The sequence below is a fragment of the Gorilla gorilla genome, chromosome 12, assembly GCF_029281585.2.
Source record: "Gorilla gorilla gorilla isolate KB3781 chromosome 12, NHGRI_mGorGor1-v2.1_pri, whole genome shotgun sequence".
NCBI lineage: Eukaryota > Metazoa > Chordata > Mammalia > Primates > Hominidae > Gorilla > Gorilla gorilla.
This window is the reverse complement of record NC_073236.2, coordinates 96214188-96234150: the sequence shown is the minus strand read 5'-3', so window position 1 is coordinate 96234150 and position 19963 is coordinate 96214188. Positions and strand designations below refer to the sequence as shown.

The 19963-nt window shown below is 37.7% G+C and overlaps 1 protein-coding gene across 15 annotated transcripts in view; it reads right to left on the bottom strand.

Annotated features, from left to right (window-relative positions):
* THADA (THADA armadillo repeat containing) overlaps nt 1-19963 on the bottom strand; it is a 368672-nt gene that overhangs the window by 305066 nt on the left and 43643 nt on the right. For 11 of the 15 annotated variants that reach the window (XM_055377797.2, XM_004029147.5, XM_055377798.2 and 8 more), the window contains 4 exons: nt 19599-19734; nt 19183-19319; nt 16611-16769; nt 8568-8725 (listed from right to left, as the gene is read on the bottom strand). In XM_055377797.2, coding sequence (XP_055233772.1) covers nt 8568-8725; nt 16611-16769; nt 19183-19319; nt 19599-19734 — 590 coding nt within the window. The remainder of the gene's footprint in view (nt 1-8567; nt 8726-16610; nt 16770-19182; nt 19320-19598; nt 19735-19963) is intronic. The other 4 variants (XM_055377799.2, XM_055377805.2, XM_055377800.2 and 1 more) reach the window with 1 other exon arrangement.

Genomic DNA, 19963 nt, shown 5'->3' with positions numbered 1-19963 from the left:
TATTTATGACAAACCCATAGCCAATATCACACTGAATGGGCAAAAGCTGAAAGCATTCCCTTTGAAAACCGGCACAAGACAAGTATGCCCTCTCTCACCACTCCTATTCAACATAGTATTGGAAGTTTTGGCCAGAGCAATCAGGCAAGAGAAAGAAACAAAACCATAAAAACCCTAGAAGAAAACCTAGGCAATACCATTCAGGACATAGGCATGGGCAAAGACTTCGTGACTAAAACACCAAAAGCAACTGCGACAAAAGCCAAAACTGACAAATAGGATCTAATTAAAGAGCTTCTGCTCATCAAAAGAAACTATCATCAGAGTGAACAGACAACCTACAAAACGGGAGAAAATTTTTGCAATCTATCCATCTGACAAAGGTCCAATATCCAGAATCTGCAAGGAACATAAAAAAATTTACAAGAAAAAAACAAACCACCCCATCAAAAAGTAGGCAAAGGATATAAACAGACACTTCTCAAAAGAAGATATTTATGCAGCTAACAAATATATGAAAAAAGCTCATCATCACCGGTCATTAGAGAAATGCAAATCAAAACCACAATGAGATACCATCTCACACCAGTTAGAATGGTAATCATTAAAAAGTCTGGAAACAACAGATGCTGGAGAGGATGTGGAGAAACAGAAACACTTTTACACTGTTGGTGGGAGTGTAAATTAGTTCAACAGTTGTGGAAGACAGTGTGGCGATTCCTCAAGGATCTAGAACTAGAAATAACATTTGACCCAGCAATCCCATTGCTGGGTATGTACCCAAAGGATTATAAATCATTCTACTATAAAGACACATGCACACATATGTTTACTGCAGCACCATTTACAATAGCAAAGACTTGGAACCAACCCAAATGCCCATCAATGATAGACTGGATAAAGAAAATGTGGCACATATACACCATGGAATACCATGCAGCCACAAAAAAAGAATGAGTTCATGTCCTTTGCAGGGACTTGGATGAAGCTGGAAGCCATCATCCTCAGCAAACTAACACAGGAACAAAAAATCAAACACCACATGTTCTCATTCATAAGTGGGAGTGGAACAATGAGAACACATGGACACAGGGAGAGGAACATCACACATCGGGGCCTGTCGGGGGGTGGAGGGCAAGGGGAGGGAGAGCATTAGGACAAATATCTAATGCATGCGGGGCTTAAAACCTAGATGACAGGCTGATAGGTGCAGCAAACCACCGTGGCACATGTATACCTATGTAACAAACCTCACGTTCAGCACATGTCTCCCAGAACTTAAAGTAAAATAAAAATTTAAAACAAAAAACTCTTATTGTTTGCAGGTGACATTATGGACATATAATCTACAAATAATCCACAAATGATTAAAATAATAGAGTTTAGTAATATGGATGAATATAAGATAAATATTTAAAAAGCAGTTGTATTTTTATAGCCCAGCAAGATAAAGTTCAAATATGTAATTTTTATAAAGATGGATTTACAATAACATCAAAAATTAAAATGCACCTTGAAATAATAAAGACATGTAAACCCTTTTATGGAGACAGATTTTTTAAAGCATTTTTAAAAATTCTTTTTCATTGACAAATAATTATCCATATTTATGGGGTACACAGTAATGTTTCAATACATATAATAAATAGTGATCAGATCAGAATAATCAGCTTATCCATCATTTCAAACACTTATCATTTCTTTGTGTTAGGAACATTCAACATCCTGCTTCTAGCTATTTGGAACTATTAATATATATATATAATTGCAAACTATAGTCATCCTACTGTGGTAAAGAACACTAGAGCTTATTCTTCCTATGTAGCTGTAATTTGGTATCCTTTCACAACTCTACCTATCTCCACCCTCTCAACTACTCTTCCCAGCCTCTAGTATCCTCTGCTCTACTTTTTACTTCGAGTTCAACTTCCACATGTGTGAGAACATGCAGTGCTTAATTTTCTGTTCCTGGCTTATTTCACTTAACATAATGCCCTCCAGTTCCATCCATGTAGCTGCGAATGACAGTATTTCATTCTTTATTATGGCTGAATAGTATTCCACTCTGTATATATACACCACATTTCTTTACCCGTTCATCTGTTGTTGGACACCCAGGTTGATTACGTACCTTGTGTATTTTGAATAGTGCTGCAATAAACATGGGACTGCAACACTATTCAATCAAGGGGTTGCAGCACTCTCTCTCTTCAATATACTGATTTCCTTCTCTTTGGATAAATGCCTAGTAGTGGGATTGCTGGATCATACGGTATTTCTATGTGTAGTTTTTAGAGGAATCTCCGCACTGTTCTCCATAGTAGCTATACTAGTTTACATTCCCACCAATAGGGTGTAAGAGTTCCCTTTTCTCCACATTCCTACCATCATTTGTTATTTTGTCTTTTTGGTAACAGCCATTCTAACTGGAATGAAATGATATCTCATTGTGGTTTTGATTTGCATTTCCCTGATTTGTGATGTTGAACACTTTTTCATATATTTGTTCGTCATTTCTATGTTTTTGAGAAATGTCTGTTCAGATCATTTGTCCTTTTTTTTTTTTTTTTTTTTTTTTTTGCTGTTGAGATGTTTGAGGTCCCTGTACATTTTGGACATTAATCCTGTCAGATGAACAGTTTACACATTTTTTTCTCCCATTCTGAAGTTTATCTTTTGGCTCTGTTGTTTCCTTTGCTGTGCAGAAGGTTTTTAGTTTGATATAATCCCACTTACTTTTTGTTGTCTATGCTTTTGAGGTCTTATTTATAAAAATGTTTTCCCAGGCCAGGCGGTGGCTCACACCTGTAATCCTAGCATTTTGGGAGTCCACGTCGGGCAGATCACCTGAGGTCAGGAGTCTGAGACCAGCCTGGCCAACATGGTGAAACCCCATCTCTACTAAAAAAACACAAAAATTAGCCAGGCAGGGTGGCACATGCTTGTAATCCCAGCTACTTGGGAGGCTGAGGCAGGAGAATTGTTTGAAGCCAGGAGGCAGAGGTTCATCTAAACCCGAGACAGCGCCACTGCACTCCAGCCTGGGCGACACAGCGAGACTCAAAAAAAAAAAAAAAAAGAAAAAATCTTTTCCCAGATCAATGTCCTGAATAAATACTACTATTCAAGTAGTTTTATAGTAGTCTTTACCATTTATTGTGTTGAAGGTCTTTTATCCATTTTGAGTTAATTTCTGTTTTTTTTGTTTCTTTGTTTTTGAGACTGAGACTCGCTCTGTCACCAGGCTGGAGTGCAGTGGTGCGATCTCTGCCTCCTGGGTTCAAGCGATTCTCCTGCCTCAGCCTCCCGAGTGGCTGGGACTACAGGTGCACACCACACACCCAGCTAATTTTTGTATTTTTAATAGAGACGGGGTTTCACCATGTTGGCTAGGATGGTCTTGGTCTCTTGACCTCTTGATCCGCCCGCCTCAGCCTCCCGAAATGCTGGGATTACAGGCATGACCCACCGTGCCCATCCTATTCATTTTGAGTTGATTTTTGTATAGAGTGAGAGGTGGGTCTAGTTTCATCCTTCTGCATATGAAGAAAGCATACTCAGTTTTCCCAGCACCGTTTATTGGACAGTCCTTTACCCAATGAGAGTTCGTGGAGCCTTTATCGAAAATCAGTTGGCTGTAGATACATTAATTTCTGGGTTCTCTATTCTGTTCCACTGGTCTATGTGTCTGTTTGTATGCCAGTACCACACTTTTTTGTCGCTACAGGTTTGTAGTATATTTTGAAGTCTGGTAGTATGTTACCTCCAACAAAATAATTTTTAATAACATACATCTCAGGATTTTTATAAAGGAAATTAAGATCAAAGTGCAAGAAAAATACAGTGATTTCTGTTCTTAAAATTTAAAGAACAGAAATTTAAATTCTAATCACTTATCTTCTTAAAATTAGCATATCCTGCTCTTAACTTTTCATAAAAAGTATCTCTATAGAGAAATTAACATGTTTTATGGACTCACAGGGTATAAATTTCCACAGGGGAAGAAGCTACATGCCATGTTTCCAGGCATGTATAATTCACCAACAGACTAATTAGGGGATCTAAATGCTCATCTAAAGCATAAAACCCATAAAAAACAAATATAAATATATTTTAAATCTACCCTTTATCTAGAGAAGGTAAATTCTGAAATGTACTACTAATGCAAAGTAATTAAACACAGTTCTCTTACTTGTGAAATGGAGCTAACACTAGAACCTACTTCACAGGATTATTGTGAGAAATAAATAATAAGATTATGCATTTAAGTGTTTATCAGAGTACCTGGCAAAGAGTAGCAAATAGTAAATGTCCATTTTATTTTTATTTTATACTATAAAGTAGTGAGACTTAATCCCTAAGCCTTAATTTGAATTCTGACTTTAAGACACAGCCACTTCTAATTTCACTTTGGTTAAACGGGATGTTTTAAAAAGTTTACACTCCAGTAAAACAGTTAATGTTTTAAACTGTACCTTCTCTCCTACAGTGATTTCTTACTAACTTTTGGGATTTCTTCAAAGCTCAAACACTGTTCTCCTACAAAACAACAAAGGTAATAATTTTCTACCACTCAGATATCATCTTACCAGAATGTTTATTCTTTGCTTTCTAGCAAATTCTTAAACATGAGCAATGTTAACTGTTGCCCTGTAGTCTGACTTTTTAAAATGAATTTCTGTCTGGTATCCTCTATTGTATTTCTAAGCCCTTTGACGTCACAGAACCACATATTATGTACTTCTTTATTTTCCCACGATATCCTTGTAGTAACGCAGTCAATAAATAGGATGTGGTTACATGCACAACTTCATTTCAAAGCTTAAAAATGGGAACTTGCATTGAGTGCAATTCAATGAAATTATTTGTAATTTCTAAAAAATAAACTTTGGCAAAAGAAAATACAAAAAGCAATTTCTTTAAGACTTGTGAATAAACATATATCCCATTTGTAGTTCATTACAGAAAATCTAAAATAATAACAAAAGACACTACTGAGGGAATATATCAATGTAGTTAACTCTGGGCATCACAAAAGTCACAACAGAATCTAACATACAATTTTTAGGCCGGGCATGGTAGCTCATGCCCGTAATCTTAGCCCTTTGGGAGGATGAGGTGGGAGGATCGCTTTAGTCCAGGAATTCAAAACCAGCCTGGCAACATGGTGAGATCCCATCTCTACAAAAAATACAAAAATTAGCCAGGAGTGGTAGCACACACCTATAGTCCCAAATATTTGGGAGGCTTAAGCCCAGGAGGTTGAGGCTGAAGTGAGTCAAAATGGAACCACAGCACTCTAGCCTGGGTGCCAGAATGTGACCCAGACTCAAAAAAAAAAAAAAAAAAAACTAAAAAAGAATGTTTTAAAATAGCAATTTCTAATAGTTGGCAATCTTACTCGTGTGATTTCTGTGGCGATAATTACTGGAGAGGGAAAGCATGAATGAAAAATCTACCTAGTAGTTTCTTTTTAAGAATATTAGGGAAATACATATAAACTGAAGTTCATATACTACTCCAGGTGGAGGAAGCTGTTTTAAAAAATCAGTAGGCACTGGGTATCAGATAGCCCATGAAAAGAGAACCAACAAAATGTAACAAGCAAAAGCTCTACATCAGCAAAACATCAAGTTTGAAAACTCCACACACATCAACTAGTCAGGAAGTTGTGAGATAAGGTTGTGTGTACTGCTTACTCTTGAAGGGTCTCCACTTACATCCCTCAAAGTTGGTTTTATCTCTGCCTCTTGTACAGGAACACTATGAAAGAACCTTTCATTATGTGATTACAGTAAAGGAGGAAAGTCAGACATGCCTCTGAATGAACACATTACATTTTCCTCCTGGAGAAACTGGTGACAGCACACTGCTTCACAAGAAGTGCTCTACGGAATCAATCATTTAAGAAAAAGTTCAGTAGCAAGTCATCTTACTGTCCTGTTGCTTGCGAAAATTTACCTGGATATGGGAAATACAGAAAATTAAACTTAAAGAAAAATTAAATGAGCAGCTCACAACAAAGGCAGCGCTGTGCCATGTCAGAACACAGGCTGGCAAGGAGAAGAACTGGGTTCCTGTTCCAGAGCTGCCACAAACTAGCTTTGCAATCTTGGGCAAACCAGGTAACATCCAGGGTTCAGCTTCCTCTTGTCCAAGAGAGCTGGATAATATCATCTCTATGATCCTTCCAGCTCTAATGGTTTGTGAATATATCACTGAAAACTCAGAATTATAAACAAGCCCCATTTCTTCTCCCCACACAGCAACAAAAAACCCCAAATTGCAATCTCCCTACCTTTTATACTCCTATATGGGGGATTTAAGTGGCCACCCGTTTAAACAAGGAGCTGTAAAATCAGGATGATCTTAAACGGACTGTCATCTACATTCAAGTCATCAAATTTCAAAATAGAATAGAATTGTATTTTAGACTGTATGGAATGGCTTTCTTCATCCATTGAGAGAAAAGTAGATGACAGTTATTACTCTGAAGAATAAGAAATGCAAGTTCCACATTCTCCCCTGTAACTAGGGTTGCATTCTGCCTGCAAGTCACTTCACTGCCTCCATGTATTCAGATGGCAGTCACATTCACCTAAGGCTTGACTCTTAAATTCATAGTTTTACCACTAGGCACAGCAGATCTAGCTTTGCCAGGGCAACTATGCCCTTGGAAGGGTGTACCTCAGGTGTGGCCCAGCCATTCCAATGTAAATAACGTTCTTCTCTGTCATTTATATTTTAACTCTTAAAGGTTTTAAGCACATGTAAGTATATTTAATTATTATTAATTTAAAGGAAGTTCATGGGGCAAAAGGTTATGTTTAAAAGCAGGAATCCTCCAGTAATGTAAGTAACACTAATTTCTTGATGACTTTGGATTTTTATTGACTCCTAAACTGAGACATTTCTTTAGCTAAAGTCAGCAATACGAAGAATCAAGTTTTTCATAGAGGACAGGGTTCCAGTGTTAGAACACTGCTATTACATATACAGTTCATCGCTCATTCAGTCATCAGTTTCTTCTCACGCCTATGTATGTGAGGTTACCATGTGAATGGCAACATAGAAAAATGACTGGACCTCATTACAACGGAAACTAATGTTTTACAGAAAAACAGTCAGGATCTTATTTTTTATTCAAGCAGTCACCGGAAGAATTCTTTGGTTTATAAGAACCTGTCTTTTTGTGATAATTGTTTTTTTTTTTGTTTTTTTTTAACAAACATCTCTTATTTTACATTAATTCCCAATTTTAACATGGCTGTTGCACATAAATTAAATACATAAGATTTGCGTGCTATGTAAAAAGTGTCAAGGCAAAATAATGTTCATAGGAAGCTTTCAGGTCTTAGTTACAGTAAAAGCAAAATACATTTTCCTTAATTTGTTTTTTAAACACTACCCAACAAACCCAAAAAGCTAAATGTTTTAACTTGTCCTTGGAAAGAGAAGTTGGGAAATCAAAGGCCTCTAGCACATGTTTACTTCTTAGCAAGATGGTGAACATAAGGGAAGTAATCATTAATCATAGCTGGATTCTTCAGCAAAGATGTTGGCATTGGCACTACAGCCAGTCACCAGCAATGACTGCAAGTAACTCTAGGACACTAACGCCTATTTGATTTGGAAGAGAATAAGGAACATAATGATGCCTGAAGTGTCCTGTGCGCCTTTGCCTTTCTTCATCTCAAGGCCTTGCAACATCACAAGCCCAGCTGTTAACCAGATGCATGCAACATAAGCCACAGAGTGTGAGAAAAAAAGTATTAGCATTATTTCCATGGAACTAGTCACGTGGTTATTATAAAAATAATCAGCATTAGCATACTACAATATTTGTTTTGTTCTTGAATTGTAACACCCTAGGGAAAAAGTTGCCTTTATTTTTAAAAAGTTAAAAATGAAAGTACATGTTATATATCTTTGCTGAAAAATGGTGGGAAATGGATTTGTCAAAACCATATGGAAAGGAAGAGGGAATCAATTAAAAACAGAAATCTAATAAATCTAAAATATTTCCAAATGAAATGCTTGTGGTAAGCTAACTTCTTGTAAACACTGCACTCAAGTCACTTGAACAGTCCCAGATGGTGAACTAACTTTGTGGTCTTAAAACAAAAGTCAGCCAAAAAAACCAAGACTACAACTTTATTATCAATGCAGTGGGAAACATAAGATCCATAATCAACCAACATGTTACTTTTTTTCTTTCCAAAATTTAAGAGATTTGTGGAGTTTTACTAAATAAGACAATTTTAAGCTAAAGTTTAAGTCTATGTATGTGAAATGGAGAAATAAAAATTAGACATAATACTACAGTTAAAAGTGAGGTAAAATCTACAGTTATTTATATACCTTAGAAAAAATTTCTAAAAATGCCACAGTTTTGAAATGTATTATAAAGTCTAACATTCTAAATTACCATGAACTTTCTTCAGTTAACATTTGTATGATTTTATTCAAGAAAAATTTTAAACCTTTTTTTAGAGTTGGGTTATAAAAAAAGTGTGATTTATGCATTGACCAGAAATTATACATGGTGGAATAAACATGTGCCTTACCTGCTCCACCGTCAATAATCCATCAGAAGATTCTGGCACAGGCTGCATGGGCAGAAGCTGGCACAACATGCCTAAAAGTAAAGCAACTTCCTTCATACTTCTCCAACAACATACCAGCACCATCTGCGCAGTTACATCACATGTTTTTACTTCTTTACCTTAAACAAAAAAAAACACAACTATTGCAACCTTGATTACTCATATCCCAGGTTTCTAAAAACAAGCTTATTCATAATTTCCCCAAGAATAATCTGCTTGAACAAACCCGATTTGTCATGTTATATTTACTCAGAAGGAAAGAAGCTAACATTTGTCGAGCATGTGTTATGAGAAGAAATCATGCTAAGTTTTTTTTTTTTTTCTTTTTTGGAGACAGGGTCTCGCTCTGTCACCCAGGCTGGGGTGCAGTAGCATGCTCATGGCTCACTGCAGCCTTGACCTCCCAGGCTCATGCAATCCTTCCACTTCAGCCTCCCTAGTAGCTGGGACTACAGGTATGCGCCACCACACCCAGTTAATTTTTGTATTTTCTTGTAAAGACAGGGTTTCACCACATCACCTCCTGGACTAAAGCAATTCTCTCGCTTGGGCCTCCCAAAGTGCTGGGATTATAGACATGAGCCACCATGCCAGGCCCAGTATTTTAATTTATTATTTTCAAATTAAATTTTAAAATAAAACACAATATTGTTCCAAAACTTAAGTTTAATCTTTAATTTCCAAAGATTAAACAAACTCTGCCTCTCTGTCATAAAGTATGATATGGATGACTATAATAAATACACTCCTTATTTATTTTGGTGAGCATGACTGTTGCATTAGTAAAGGAGTAGAATATAACTTTTAAAATCAAAGGAAAATACAAATTATCTTTCAAAATATATTTAATTCCCATGGCCAATAAGCTATAATTAGCCTTACTTACTCTCTTATTCTAGTTTTAGGAGTATTTTTGGTACTGATATTTTTTTAAAATCCAAGATGAACTACTATATTAAATAAAAGAGCACGCTGACAAAATGGTACTTATAGGGTAATCTCATTTGTGTTTTTATTTAAAAAGCCCAATGCATTAAATGGGTAAGTGTACACACACATAAACATATAAAATAAGTATAAAATACTATATTGCACTAAAGAAGGAAGACATGGAATTGGAGAGGAAACCTTGGAGGAATTTAATTTGTTTTTAATTCATGTGTACCTCTGTTGTTTGAAACTATTACAATAGGCTATAATTACATTTATATGTTATTTTGTGTAATTTAAAAATTTAAGTGTGGAGATAATTTTTTGCAAGACAATATCCCCACCTAGTGGAGAATGTAGAATATGTAATACATCACTAAGAAATTGCTGCTTCTGATGACGTTTTACAGCACTGCAGAAAATTCAGTAACAACTAATGATCAAACAAGATGTAAGAACTCGAATTCTGGAAGCTTGACACAACAAAGCAGCTCCCATTCTACTAATAAGGTTTGTTTCCTTTAAAAGCCTGCTTGACTTTAAGAACTCTCACAGCAGACAATGAACCACATTGCTGGGAGAAGTTGATTGCTGCCCAAACCCAGGTTCATTATATAGCACTGCTCTTACATCACCTGGGCTGTCAAGGCAAGTTTTATCACTCCAAGGCTTTCTGTTCTAACAGCTTGTTCGCTGCACAACAGCACCTAATAGGCTGGTGAAAGTCTTTTTTAATTTAATTTAATTTTATTTTATTATTATTATACTTTAAGTTTTAGGGTACATGTGCACAATGTGCCGGTTAGTTACATATGTATACATGTGCCATGCTGGTGTGCTGCACCCATTAACTCCTCATTTAGCATTAGGTATATCTCCTAAAGCTATCCCTCCCTCCTCCCCCCTCCCCCCACCCCACAACAGTCCCCAGAGTGTGATGTTCCCCTTCCTGTGCACATGTGTTCTCATTGTTCATTTCCCACCTATGAGTGAGAATATGCGGTGTTTCGTTTTTTGTTCTTGCGATAGTTTACTGAGAATGATGATTTCCAATTTCATCCATGTCCCTACAAAGGACATGAACTCATCATTTTTTGTGGCTGCATAGTATTCCATGGTGTATATGTGCCACATTTTCTTAATCCAGTCTATCATTGTTGGACATTTGGGTTGGTTCCAAGTCTTTGCTATTGTGAATAGTGCCGCAATAAACATATGTGTGCATGTGTCTTTATAGCAGCATGATTTATAGTCCTTTGGGTATATACCCAGTAATGGGATGGCTGGATCAAATGGTATTTCTAGTTCTAGATCCCTGAGGAATCGCCACACTGACTTCCACAGTGGTTGAACTAGTTTACAGTCCCACCAACAGTGTAAAAGTGTTCCTATTTCTCCACATCCTCTCCAGCACCTGTTGTTTCCTGACTTTTTAATGATTGCCATTCTAACTGGTGTGAGATGGTATCTCATTGTGGTTTTGATTTTCATTTCTCTGACGGCCAGTGATGGTGAGCATTTTTTCATGTGTTTTTTGGCTGCATAAATGTCTTCTTTTGAGAAGTTCTGTTCATGCCCTTCGCCCACTTTTTGATGGGTTTGTTTTTTTCTTGTAAATTTGTTTGAGTTCATTGTAGATTCTGGATATTAGCCCTTTGTCAGATGAGTAGGTTGCGAAAATTTTCTCCCATTTTGTAGGTTGCCTCTTCACTCTGATGGTAGTTTGTTTTGCTGTGCAGAAGCTCTTTAGTTTAATTAGATCCCATTTGTCAATTTTGGCTTTTGTTGCCATTGCTTTTGGTGTTCTAGACATGAAGTCCTTGCCCATGCCTATGTCCTGAATGGTAATGCCTAGGTTTTCTTCTAGGGTTTTTATGGTTTTAGGTCTAAAGTTTAAGTCTTTAATCCGTCTTGAATTAATTTTTGTATAAGGTGTAAGGAAGGGATCCAGTTTCAGCTTTCTACATATGGCTAGCCAGTTTTTCCAGCACCATTTATTAAATAGGGAATCCTTTCCCCCATTGCTTGTTTTTCTCAGGTTTGTCAAAGATCAGATAGTTGTAGATAAGCGGCATTATTTCTGAGGGCTCTGTTCTGTTCCATTGATCTATATCTCTGTTTTGGTACCAGTACCATGCTGTTTTGGTTACTGTAGCCTTGTAGCATAGTTTGAAGTCAGGTAGCGTGATGCCTCCAGCTTTGTTCTTTTGGCTTAGGATTGACTTGCAATGCAGGCTCTTTTTTGGTGCCATATGAACTTTAAAGTAGTTTTTTCCAATTCTGAGAAGAAAGTCATTGGTAGCTTGATGGGGATGGCATTGAATCTATAAATTACCTTGGGCAGTATGGCCACTTTCATGATATTGATTCTTCCTACCCATGAGCATGGAATGTTCTTCCATTTCCTTGTATCCTCTTTTATTTCATTGAGCAGTGGTTTGTAGTTCTCCTTCAAGAGGTCCTTCACATCCCTTGTAAGTTGGATTCCTAGGTATTTTATTCTCTTTGAAGCAATTGTGAATGGGAGTTCACTCATGATTTGGCTCTCTGTTTGTCTGTTGTTGGTGTATAAGAATGCTTGTGATTTTTGTACATTGATTTTGTATTCTGAGACTTTGCTGAAGTTGCTTATCAGCTTAAGGAGATTTTGGGCTGAGACAATGGGGTTTTCTAGATATACAATCATGTCATCTGCAAACAGGGACAATTTGACTTCCTCTTTTCCTAATTGAATACCCTTTATTTCCTTCTCCTGCCTAACTGCCCTGGCCAGAACTTCCAACACTATGTTGAATAGGAGTGGTGAGAGAGGGCATCCCTGTCTTGTGCCAGTTTTCAAAGGGAATGCTTCCAGTTTTTGCCCATTCAGTATGATATTCACTGTGGGTTTGTCACAGATAGCTCTTATTATTTTGAGATACATCCCATCAGTACCTAGTTTATTGAGAGTTTTTAGCATGAAGGGTTGTTGAATTTTGTCAAAGGCCTTTTCTGCATCTATTGAGATAATCATGTGGTTTTTGTCTTTCGTTCTGTTTATATCCTGGATTACATTTATTGATTTGCATACATTGAACCAGCCTTGCATCCCAGGGCTGAAGCCCACTCCATCATGGTGGATAAGCTTTTTGATGTGCTGCTGGATTCGGTTTGCCAGTATTTTACTGAGGATTTTTGCATCAATGTTCATCAAGGATATTGGTCTATAATTCTCTTTTTTGGTTGTGTCTCTGCCTGGCTTTGGTATCAGGATGATGCTGGCCTCATAAAATGAGTTAGGGAGGATTCCCTCTTTTTCTATTGATTGGAATAGTTTCAGAAGGAATGGTACCAGTTCCTCCTTGTACCTCTGGTAGAATTCGGCTGTGAATCCATCTGCTCCTGGACTCTTTTTGTTGGTAAGCTATTGATTATTGCCACAATTTCAGAGCCTGCTATTGGTCTATTCAGAGATTCAACTTCTTCCTGGTTTAGTCTTGGGAGAGTGTATGTGTCGAGGAATTTATCCATTTCTTCTAGATTTTCTAGTTTATTTGCGTAGAAGTGTTTGTAGTATTCTCTGATGGTAGTTTGTATTTCTGTGGGATCGGTGGTGATATCCCCTTTATCATTTTGTATTGCATCTATTTGATTCTTCTCTCTTTTCTTCTTTATTAGTCTTGCTAGCAGTCTATCAATTTTGTTGATCCTTTCAAAAAACCAGCTCCTGGATTCATTGATTTTTTGAAGGGTTTTTTGTGTCTCTATTTCCTTCAGTTCTGCTCTGACTTTAGTTATTTCTTGCCTTCTGCTAGCTTTTGAATGTGTTTGCTCTTGCTTTTCTAGTTCTTTTAATTGTAATGTTAGGGTGTCAATTTTGGATCTTTCCTGCTTTCTCTTGTGGGCATTTAGTGCTACAAATTTCCCTCTACACACTGCTTTGAATGCGTCCCAGAGATTCTGGTATGTTGTGTCTTTGTTCTCGTTGGTTTCAAAGAACATCTTTATTTCTGCCTTCATTTCGTTATGTACCCAGTAGTCATTCAGGAGCAGGTTGTTCAGTTTCCATGTAGTTGAGAGGTTTTGAGTGAGAGTCTTAATCCTGAGTTCTAGTTTGATTGCACTGTGGTCTGAGAGACAGTTTGTTATAATGTCTGATCGTTTACATTTGCTGAGGAGAGCTTTACTTCCAACTATGTGGTCAATTTTGGAATAGGTGTGGTGTGGTGCTGAAAAAAATGTATATTCTGTTGATTTGGGGTGGAGAGTTCTGTAGATGTCTATTAGGTCCGCTTGGTGCAGAGCTGAGTTCAATTCCTGGGTATCCTTGTTAACTTTCTGTCTCGTTGATCTGTCTAATGTTGACAGTGGGGTGTTAAAGTCTCCCATTATTATTGTGTGGGAGTCTAAGTCTCTTTATAGGTCACTCAGGACTTGCTTTATGAATCTGGGTGCTCCTGCATTGGGTGCATACATATTTAGGATAGTTAGCTCTTCTTGTTGAATTGATCCCTTTACCATTATGTAATGGCCTTCTTTGTCTCTTTTGATCTTTGTTGGTTTAAAGTCTGTTTTATCTGAGACTAGGATTGCAACCCCTGCCTTTTTTTGTTTTCCATTTGCTTGGTAGATCTTCCTCCATCCTTTTATTTTGAGCCTATGTGTGTCTCTGCACGTGAGATGGGTTTCCTGAATACAGCACACTGATGGGTCTTGACTCTTTTATCCAATTTGCCAGCCTGTGTCTTTCAATTGGAGCATTTAGTCCATTTACATTTAAAGTTAATATTGTTATGTGTGAATTTGATCCTGTCATTATGATGTTAGCTGGTTATTTTGGTCGTTAGTTGATGCAGTTTCTTCCTAGCCTCGATGGTCTTTACAATTTGGCATGATTTTGCAGCGGCTGGTACCGGTTGTTCCTTTCCATGTTTAGTGCTTCCTTCAGGAGCTCTTTTAGGGCAGGCCTGGTGGTGACAAAATCTCTCAGCATTTGCTTGTCTGTAAATTATTTTATTTCTCCTTCACTTATGAAGCTTAGTTTGGCTGGATATGAAATTCTGGGTTGAAAATTCTTTTCTTTAAGAATGTTGAATATTGGCCCCCACTCTCTTCTGGCTTATAGAGTTTCTGCCGAGAGATCCGCTGTTAGTTGGGCTTCCCTTTGTGGGTAACCCGACCTTTCTCTCTGGCTGCCCTTAACATTTTTTCCTTCAACTTTGGTGAATCTGACAATTATCTGTCTTGGAGTTGCTCTTCTTGAGGAGTATCTTTGTGGTGTTCTCTGTATTTCCTGAATCTGAATGTTGGCCTGCCTTGATAGATTGGGGAAGTTCTCCTGGATAATATCCTGCAGTGTTTTCCAACTTGGTTCCATTCCCCCTGTCACTTTCAGGTACACCAATCAGATGTAGATTTGGTCTTTTCACATAGTCCCATATTTCTTGGAGGCTTTGTTCATTTCTTTTTATTCTTTTTTCTCTAAACCTCCCTTCTCGCTTCATTTCATTCATTTTATCTTCCATCACTGATACCCTTTCTTCCAGTGGATTGCATCGGCTCCTGAGGCTTCTGCATTCTTCACGTATTTCTCGAGCCTTGGCTTTCAGCTCCATCAGCTCCTTTAAGCACTTCTCTGTATTGGTTATTCTAGTTATACATTCGTCTAAATTTTTTTCAAAGTTTTCAACTTCTTTGCCTTTGGTTTTAATTTCCTCCCGTAGCTTGGAGTAGTTTGATCATCTGAAGCCTTCTTCTCTCAACAAGTCAAAGTCATTCTGCGTCCAGCTTTGTTCCGTTGCTGGTGAGGAGCTGCATTCCTTTGGAGGAGGAAAGGCGCTCTGCATTTTAGAGTTTCCAGTTTTTCTGCTCTGTTTTTTCCCCATCTTTGTGGTTTTATCTACTTTTGGGCTTTGATGATGGTGATGTACAGATGGGTTTTTGGTGTGGATGTCCTTTCTGTTTGTTAGTTTTCCTTCTAACAGACAGGACCCTCAGCTGCAGGTCTGTTGGAGTTTGCTAGAGGTCCACTCCAGACCCTGTTTGCCTGGGTACCAGCAGCGGTGGCTGCAGAACAGCGGATTTTTGTGAACCGCAAATGCTGCTGTCTGATCGTTCCTCTGGAAGTTTTGTCTCAGAGGAGTACCCGGCCATGTGAGGTGTCAGTCTGCCCCTACTGGGGGGTGCCTGCTCGGGGTTCAGGGGTCAGGGACCCACTTGAGGAGGCAGTCTGCCCGTTCTTAGATCTCCAGCTGCGTGCTGGGAGAACCACTGCTCTCTTCAAAGCTGTCAGACAGGGACATTTAAGTCTGCAGAGGTTACTGCTGTCTTTTTGTTTGTCTGTGCCCTGCCCCAAGAGGTGGAGCCTACAGAGGCAGGCAGGCCTCCTTGAGCTGTGGTGGACTCCACCCAGTTCGAGCTTCCCGCCTGCTTTGTTTACCTAAGCAAGCCTGGGCAATGGAGGGCGCCCCTCCCCCAGCCTCGCTGCTGCCTTGCAGTTTGATCTCAGACTGCTGTGCTAGCAATCAGCGAGACTCCGTGGGCGTAGGACCCTGAGCCAGGTGCGGGATATAATCTCCTGGTGCGCTGTTTTTTAAGCCCGTCGGAAAAGTGCAGTATTAGTATGGCAGTGACCCGATTTTCCAGGTGCCGTCTGTCACCCCTTTCTTTGACTAGGAAAGGGAACTCCCTGACCCCTTGCACTTCCCAAGTGAGGCAATGCCTTGCCCTGCTTCGGCTCGTGCATGGTGCGCTGCACCCACTGTCCTGCGCCCACTGTCTGGCACTCCCTAGTGAGATGAACCCGGTACCTCAGATGGAAATGCAGAAATCACCCATCTTCTGCGTCACTCCCGCTGGGAGCTGTAGACCGGAGTTGTTCCTATTCGGCCATCTTGGCTCCACCCCCCTGGTAAAAGTCTTATAAATGCATTCCTAAACCCAAATCTTTCCCAAAACCAAATTTTTAAAAAACTTTATTTTCTAGAAATGTTCTGCACAGATTTGCAACCTCTAATTTACCATATAAAAAGGGCATTCTGTACATTTTACTTGTTACTTAAACATGAATTACAGTATCCATTTTATACAAGTTACCTTTGATTTCTGTAGAAGTATCAATATTCACCACACTAGCATTCAAGTCCTTCATATCAAAGCTATCATGTTCTTTCAATATTTTGGCTTGGTTAAAATAATCATTAGTATCTCGAGGCTGAATCTCATTCAGAATCATGTGTAAGCGGCTTGCTGACTCTGAGGGAAAGAAATGAGCATACATGAAACCCAGTAACACATCATATGCCAGATTTCCCTTCGGGATGCTTACTCAAAAAATCTATAATTTTCAATACTTAATAATCAGCTTTATTAGAAGGGACTCACAAGGTGGATAATATGAAAATTATTTATAGAGTTTTCATGATGCTTGAGTGCATTTTTAAAATATGGCAATTTAGACTGAAATATAACAACAAAAAAAACTAACTGAAACTGTCCACAGGACAAAGGCCACCATGTCATCTACACTGCTTTTCTTAGTGTTGTCTAAATATCTCAAATATGGTGCTAATTATGTCAAAGAAGTGCAATAAACTTCAATAAATTTAGTTTTAAGAGGCTATTTCTCTATGAAAGAAAAATGAAGCAGGCAACAGAAAAGTAGAAAAAATCAATTTGATTTAAAATATAAATAAATATAAAAAATAGAAAATAGATTATTTCCCTATCATAATACAAGGTATCAAAGTTTAAAGATAGAAAGGTAAAAAGACATTTTTAAAAACCCATCAACAACAAAAACAATCTTTTATAGGACAGGAATATCGTAAAGACTCCACAACTTTGAAACACATTATGTAATATACTGCTTTCTAATTATGATTTACAGTCTTCATATTACATTAAGTTTCATTTTTATTCCCTAAGCACTCACTGGATTAGGAAATGTAAGCTCCATGAATGCAACACTTTGTTCATTACTGAGTGACGAGTGCCTATAACAGAAACTGGCTCACAGCAGAGGTTCAGGAACATGAGTTGAAGGAATGAATGGATGTTGGTAGAAGGAGTTAGCCAGGCTCAGATTTTCAAAACTAGCCATGGGTAATCATCTGAAATCAATTAACAAATCGAAGAACCGGTATTTATTGTACATCTATTATTCTGACTTATATTTAGGTACTATGGGAAATACAAACACTCAAATTACTATCATGATGATTCAATCAACATCTTATGTTCCTTCCTGGAATTTTGTCAAAAATAAATTTCAACAGCCATGAAAAACTAACAATGACCCCAAAAGAAACCACGCAAAGACCAAGAAAAGATCAGAGAATAAATTTTTAAGAATCCTATCCATTCAATTTTACAGCTTTCAGGGGAGACTTTCCTCAAGCAATCCAGAATGTATGGCAAATAACACAGGGAAGAAGCAGCAAAAATGAAGACAACCAGAGGTAAAAAGACAGGCAGAATGAAGGAAAAGTCTGTGGGGCAAAGACAGTTTTTGAGACCAACTGATACCTTAAAACTCTTCACTAATAAAGATAATGTTAGCATCCTCTGTAGGATCTACCCACAGTAGGTAACAGAAATATTCAAGATTTCTCATCCAGAATATATGGGTACTTTGCTGACCCAAATATTAGCTATAAGATTGCATATTCCTTATTCTTATGCACTGCTCAAATAGAAAATCTAAAGTGTCAAAATTTAGTATTTAAGGCCAGCACAGTGGCTAAGGCCTGTAATCCCAATGCTTTAAGAGGCCAAGGCAGAAGGATTGCTTGACAAGAGCAGCCTGCACAACACAGGAAGATCCCATCTCTACCAAAAAAAAATTAATTAAATAAAATAATTTGGTATTTAGACTAACAACAGGCTAAATAAATGTGTCTTACTATCGTGAACCATCACCAATCTTCTAACTCATTTTTAGGAAAGAACAAAACCTAATATTCTCTGTGCAAAACACATAACTCCACATTACCTTAATTATCAGCCCAAGGTATTTCAGCATATGGTTCAGTGAGTGGTTATGATACAGTCAGTTTTTCTAATGCAAGCCTCTCTTTGCACTCTAAAATACATTTACAAACTTTATTTCAACACCAAACATAAATATATTTCATGATTTTTCTGTGTATTAAAAGGAACACTCTATTTTAGTACAGGTTAAGCATCCCTTATCTGAAATGCCTGGGACCAAAAATGTTCTCAATTTATTTTTTTGAATATTGGAAGATCTGCATTGTACTTAATGGCTGAGGAGCCCTAATCTGAAAATCCAAAATACAGATGCTCCAATAAGCATTTCTTTTGAGCATCCCATTGGTGTTCAAAAAGTTTCAAAATCTGGAGCATTTTGTATTTCCAATTTTCAGATCTGGGATGTTCAACTTATACAGTATTATATAACTCAAGTTACCCTGGGGTAGAAGGTACCGTGCTCATCCTCTGGTTTGGGAATTTTTTTTTTTTTTTTGCTACTTTTTAATAGTTAAAACTATTGCTAAAAGGCAGAAATACCACAAATAATAATAATTATTTTCTCCTCAACTTAGCTTTTATATCTCCCCAAAGAAATACTTGGGAAAAAAAAAAAAGAGGTAAAGACATAATAATCAAACCACAGCACTCTAGCCTGCCTTCTTCATTTGCTAACCTGAATCAGTGTCCATTGGGATGAGGCCTTCAGGGGATGAGCTCTGAATGACTGGAGACACCACAGTGGAAAGCCTGTACGACATCAAAAGGAGCTTCTCTACCACAGGTCTCCACTCGCTCACCAACTGCAGACTGCTGCAACAAGGACATTAGGGAAATTTATACTAAAAGCAAAAATCACATTTTAAAAATGAAAATTAGATAAAAGGAGTTGAATTTGTGTTTCAAAATTGTTCAATATATAAAACGTGTGAGACATAAAAATATACACAGATATGTATGTTTTTAAATCTGATTTTCAATTTTATTCAAAGCAATAGACTGCATTCCTTTCCCAGGACACATTCCAACCAGAGGTTAAAGCTCAGAAATGAATGGATTTCTGAGACAGGAGGCAGCTGTGGAAATCCTTACTTTAGAGATAACTTCTGCAAAGCTCCTGTTATACAGTGGACTCGCCCATACATTGGAAATGCTGCTGCTGCCTGAAGCAGAGAATTTTCAGCCTGAGATACTTCTTCCTCAAGATTTTCCATCAAGCATTTGATAACTAGAAAAAGCAAACAGAAAATCAAAGTAATGTCAATCTTAAAACATTTGTAAATGTACGAACAGCAAAACAGTTCCCATTAATATGGCCAACTCAAATGAACTTTACACTAGAGTTTTTTAATCAAAAAGAGATCTTTCAGGGTTATCCAACAGGGTGGCTCATTTCTAGTTAAGGCAGAACTGAGTGTCTTTCCCTAAACTGCCTGTATCCATTACAGCATTCACTC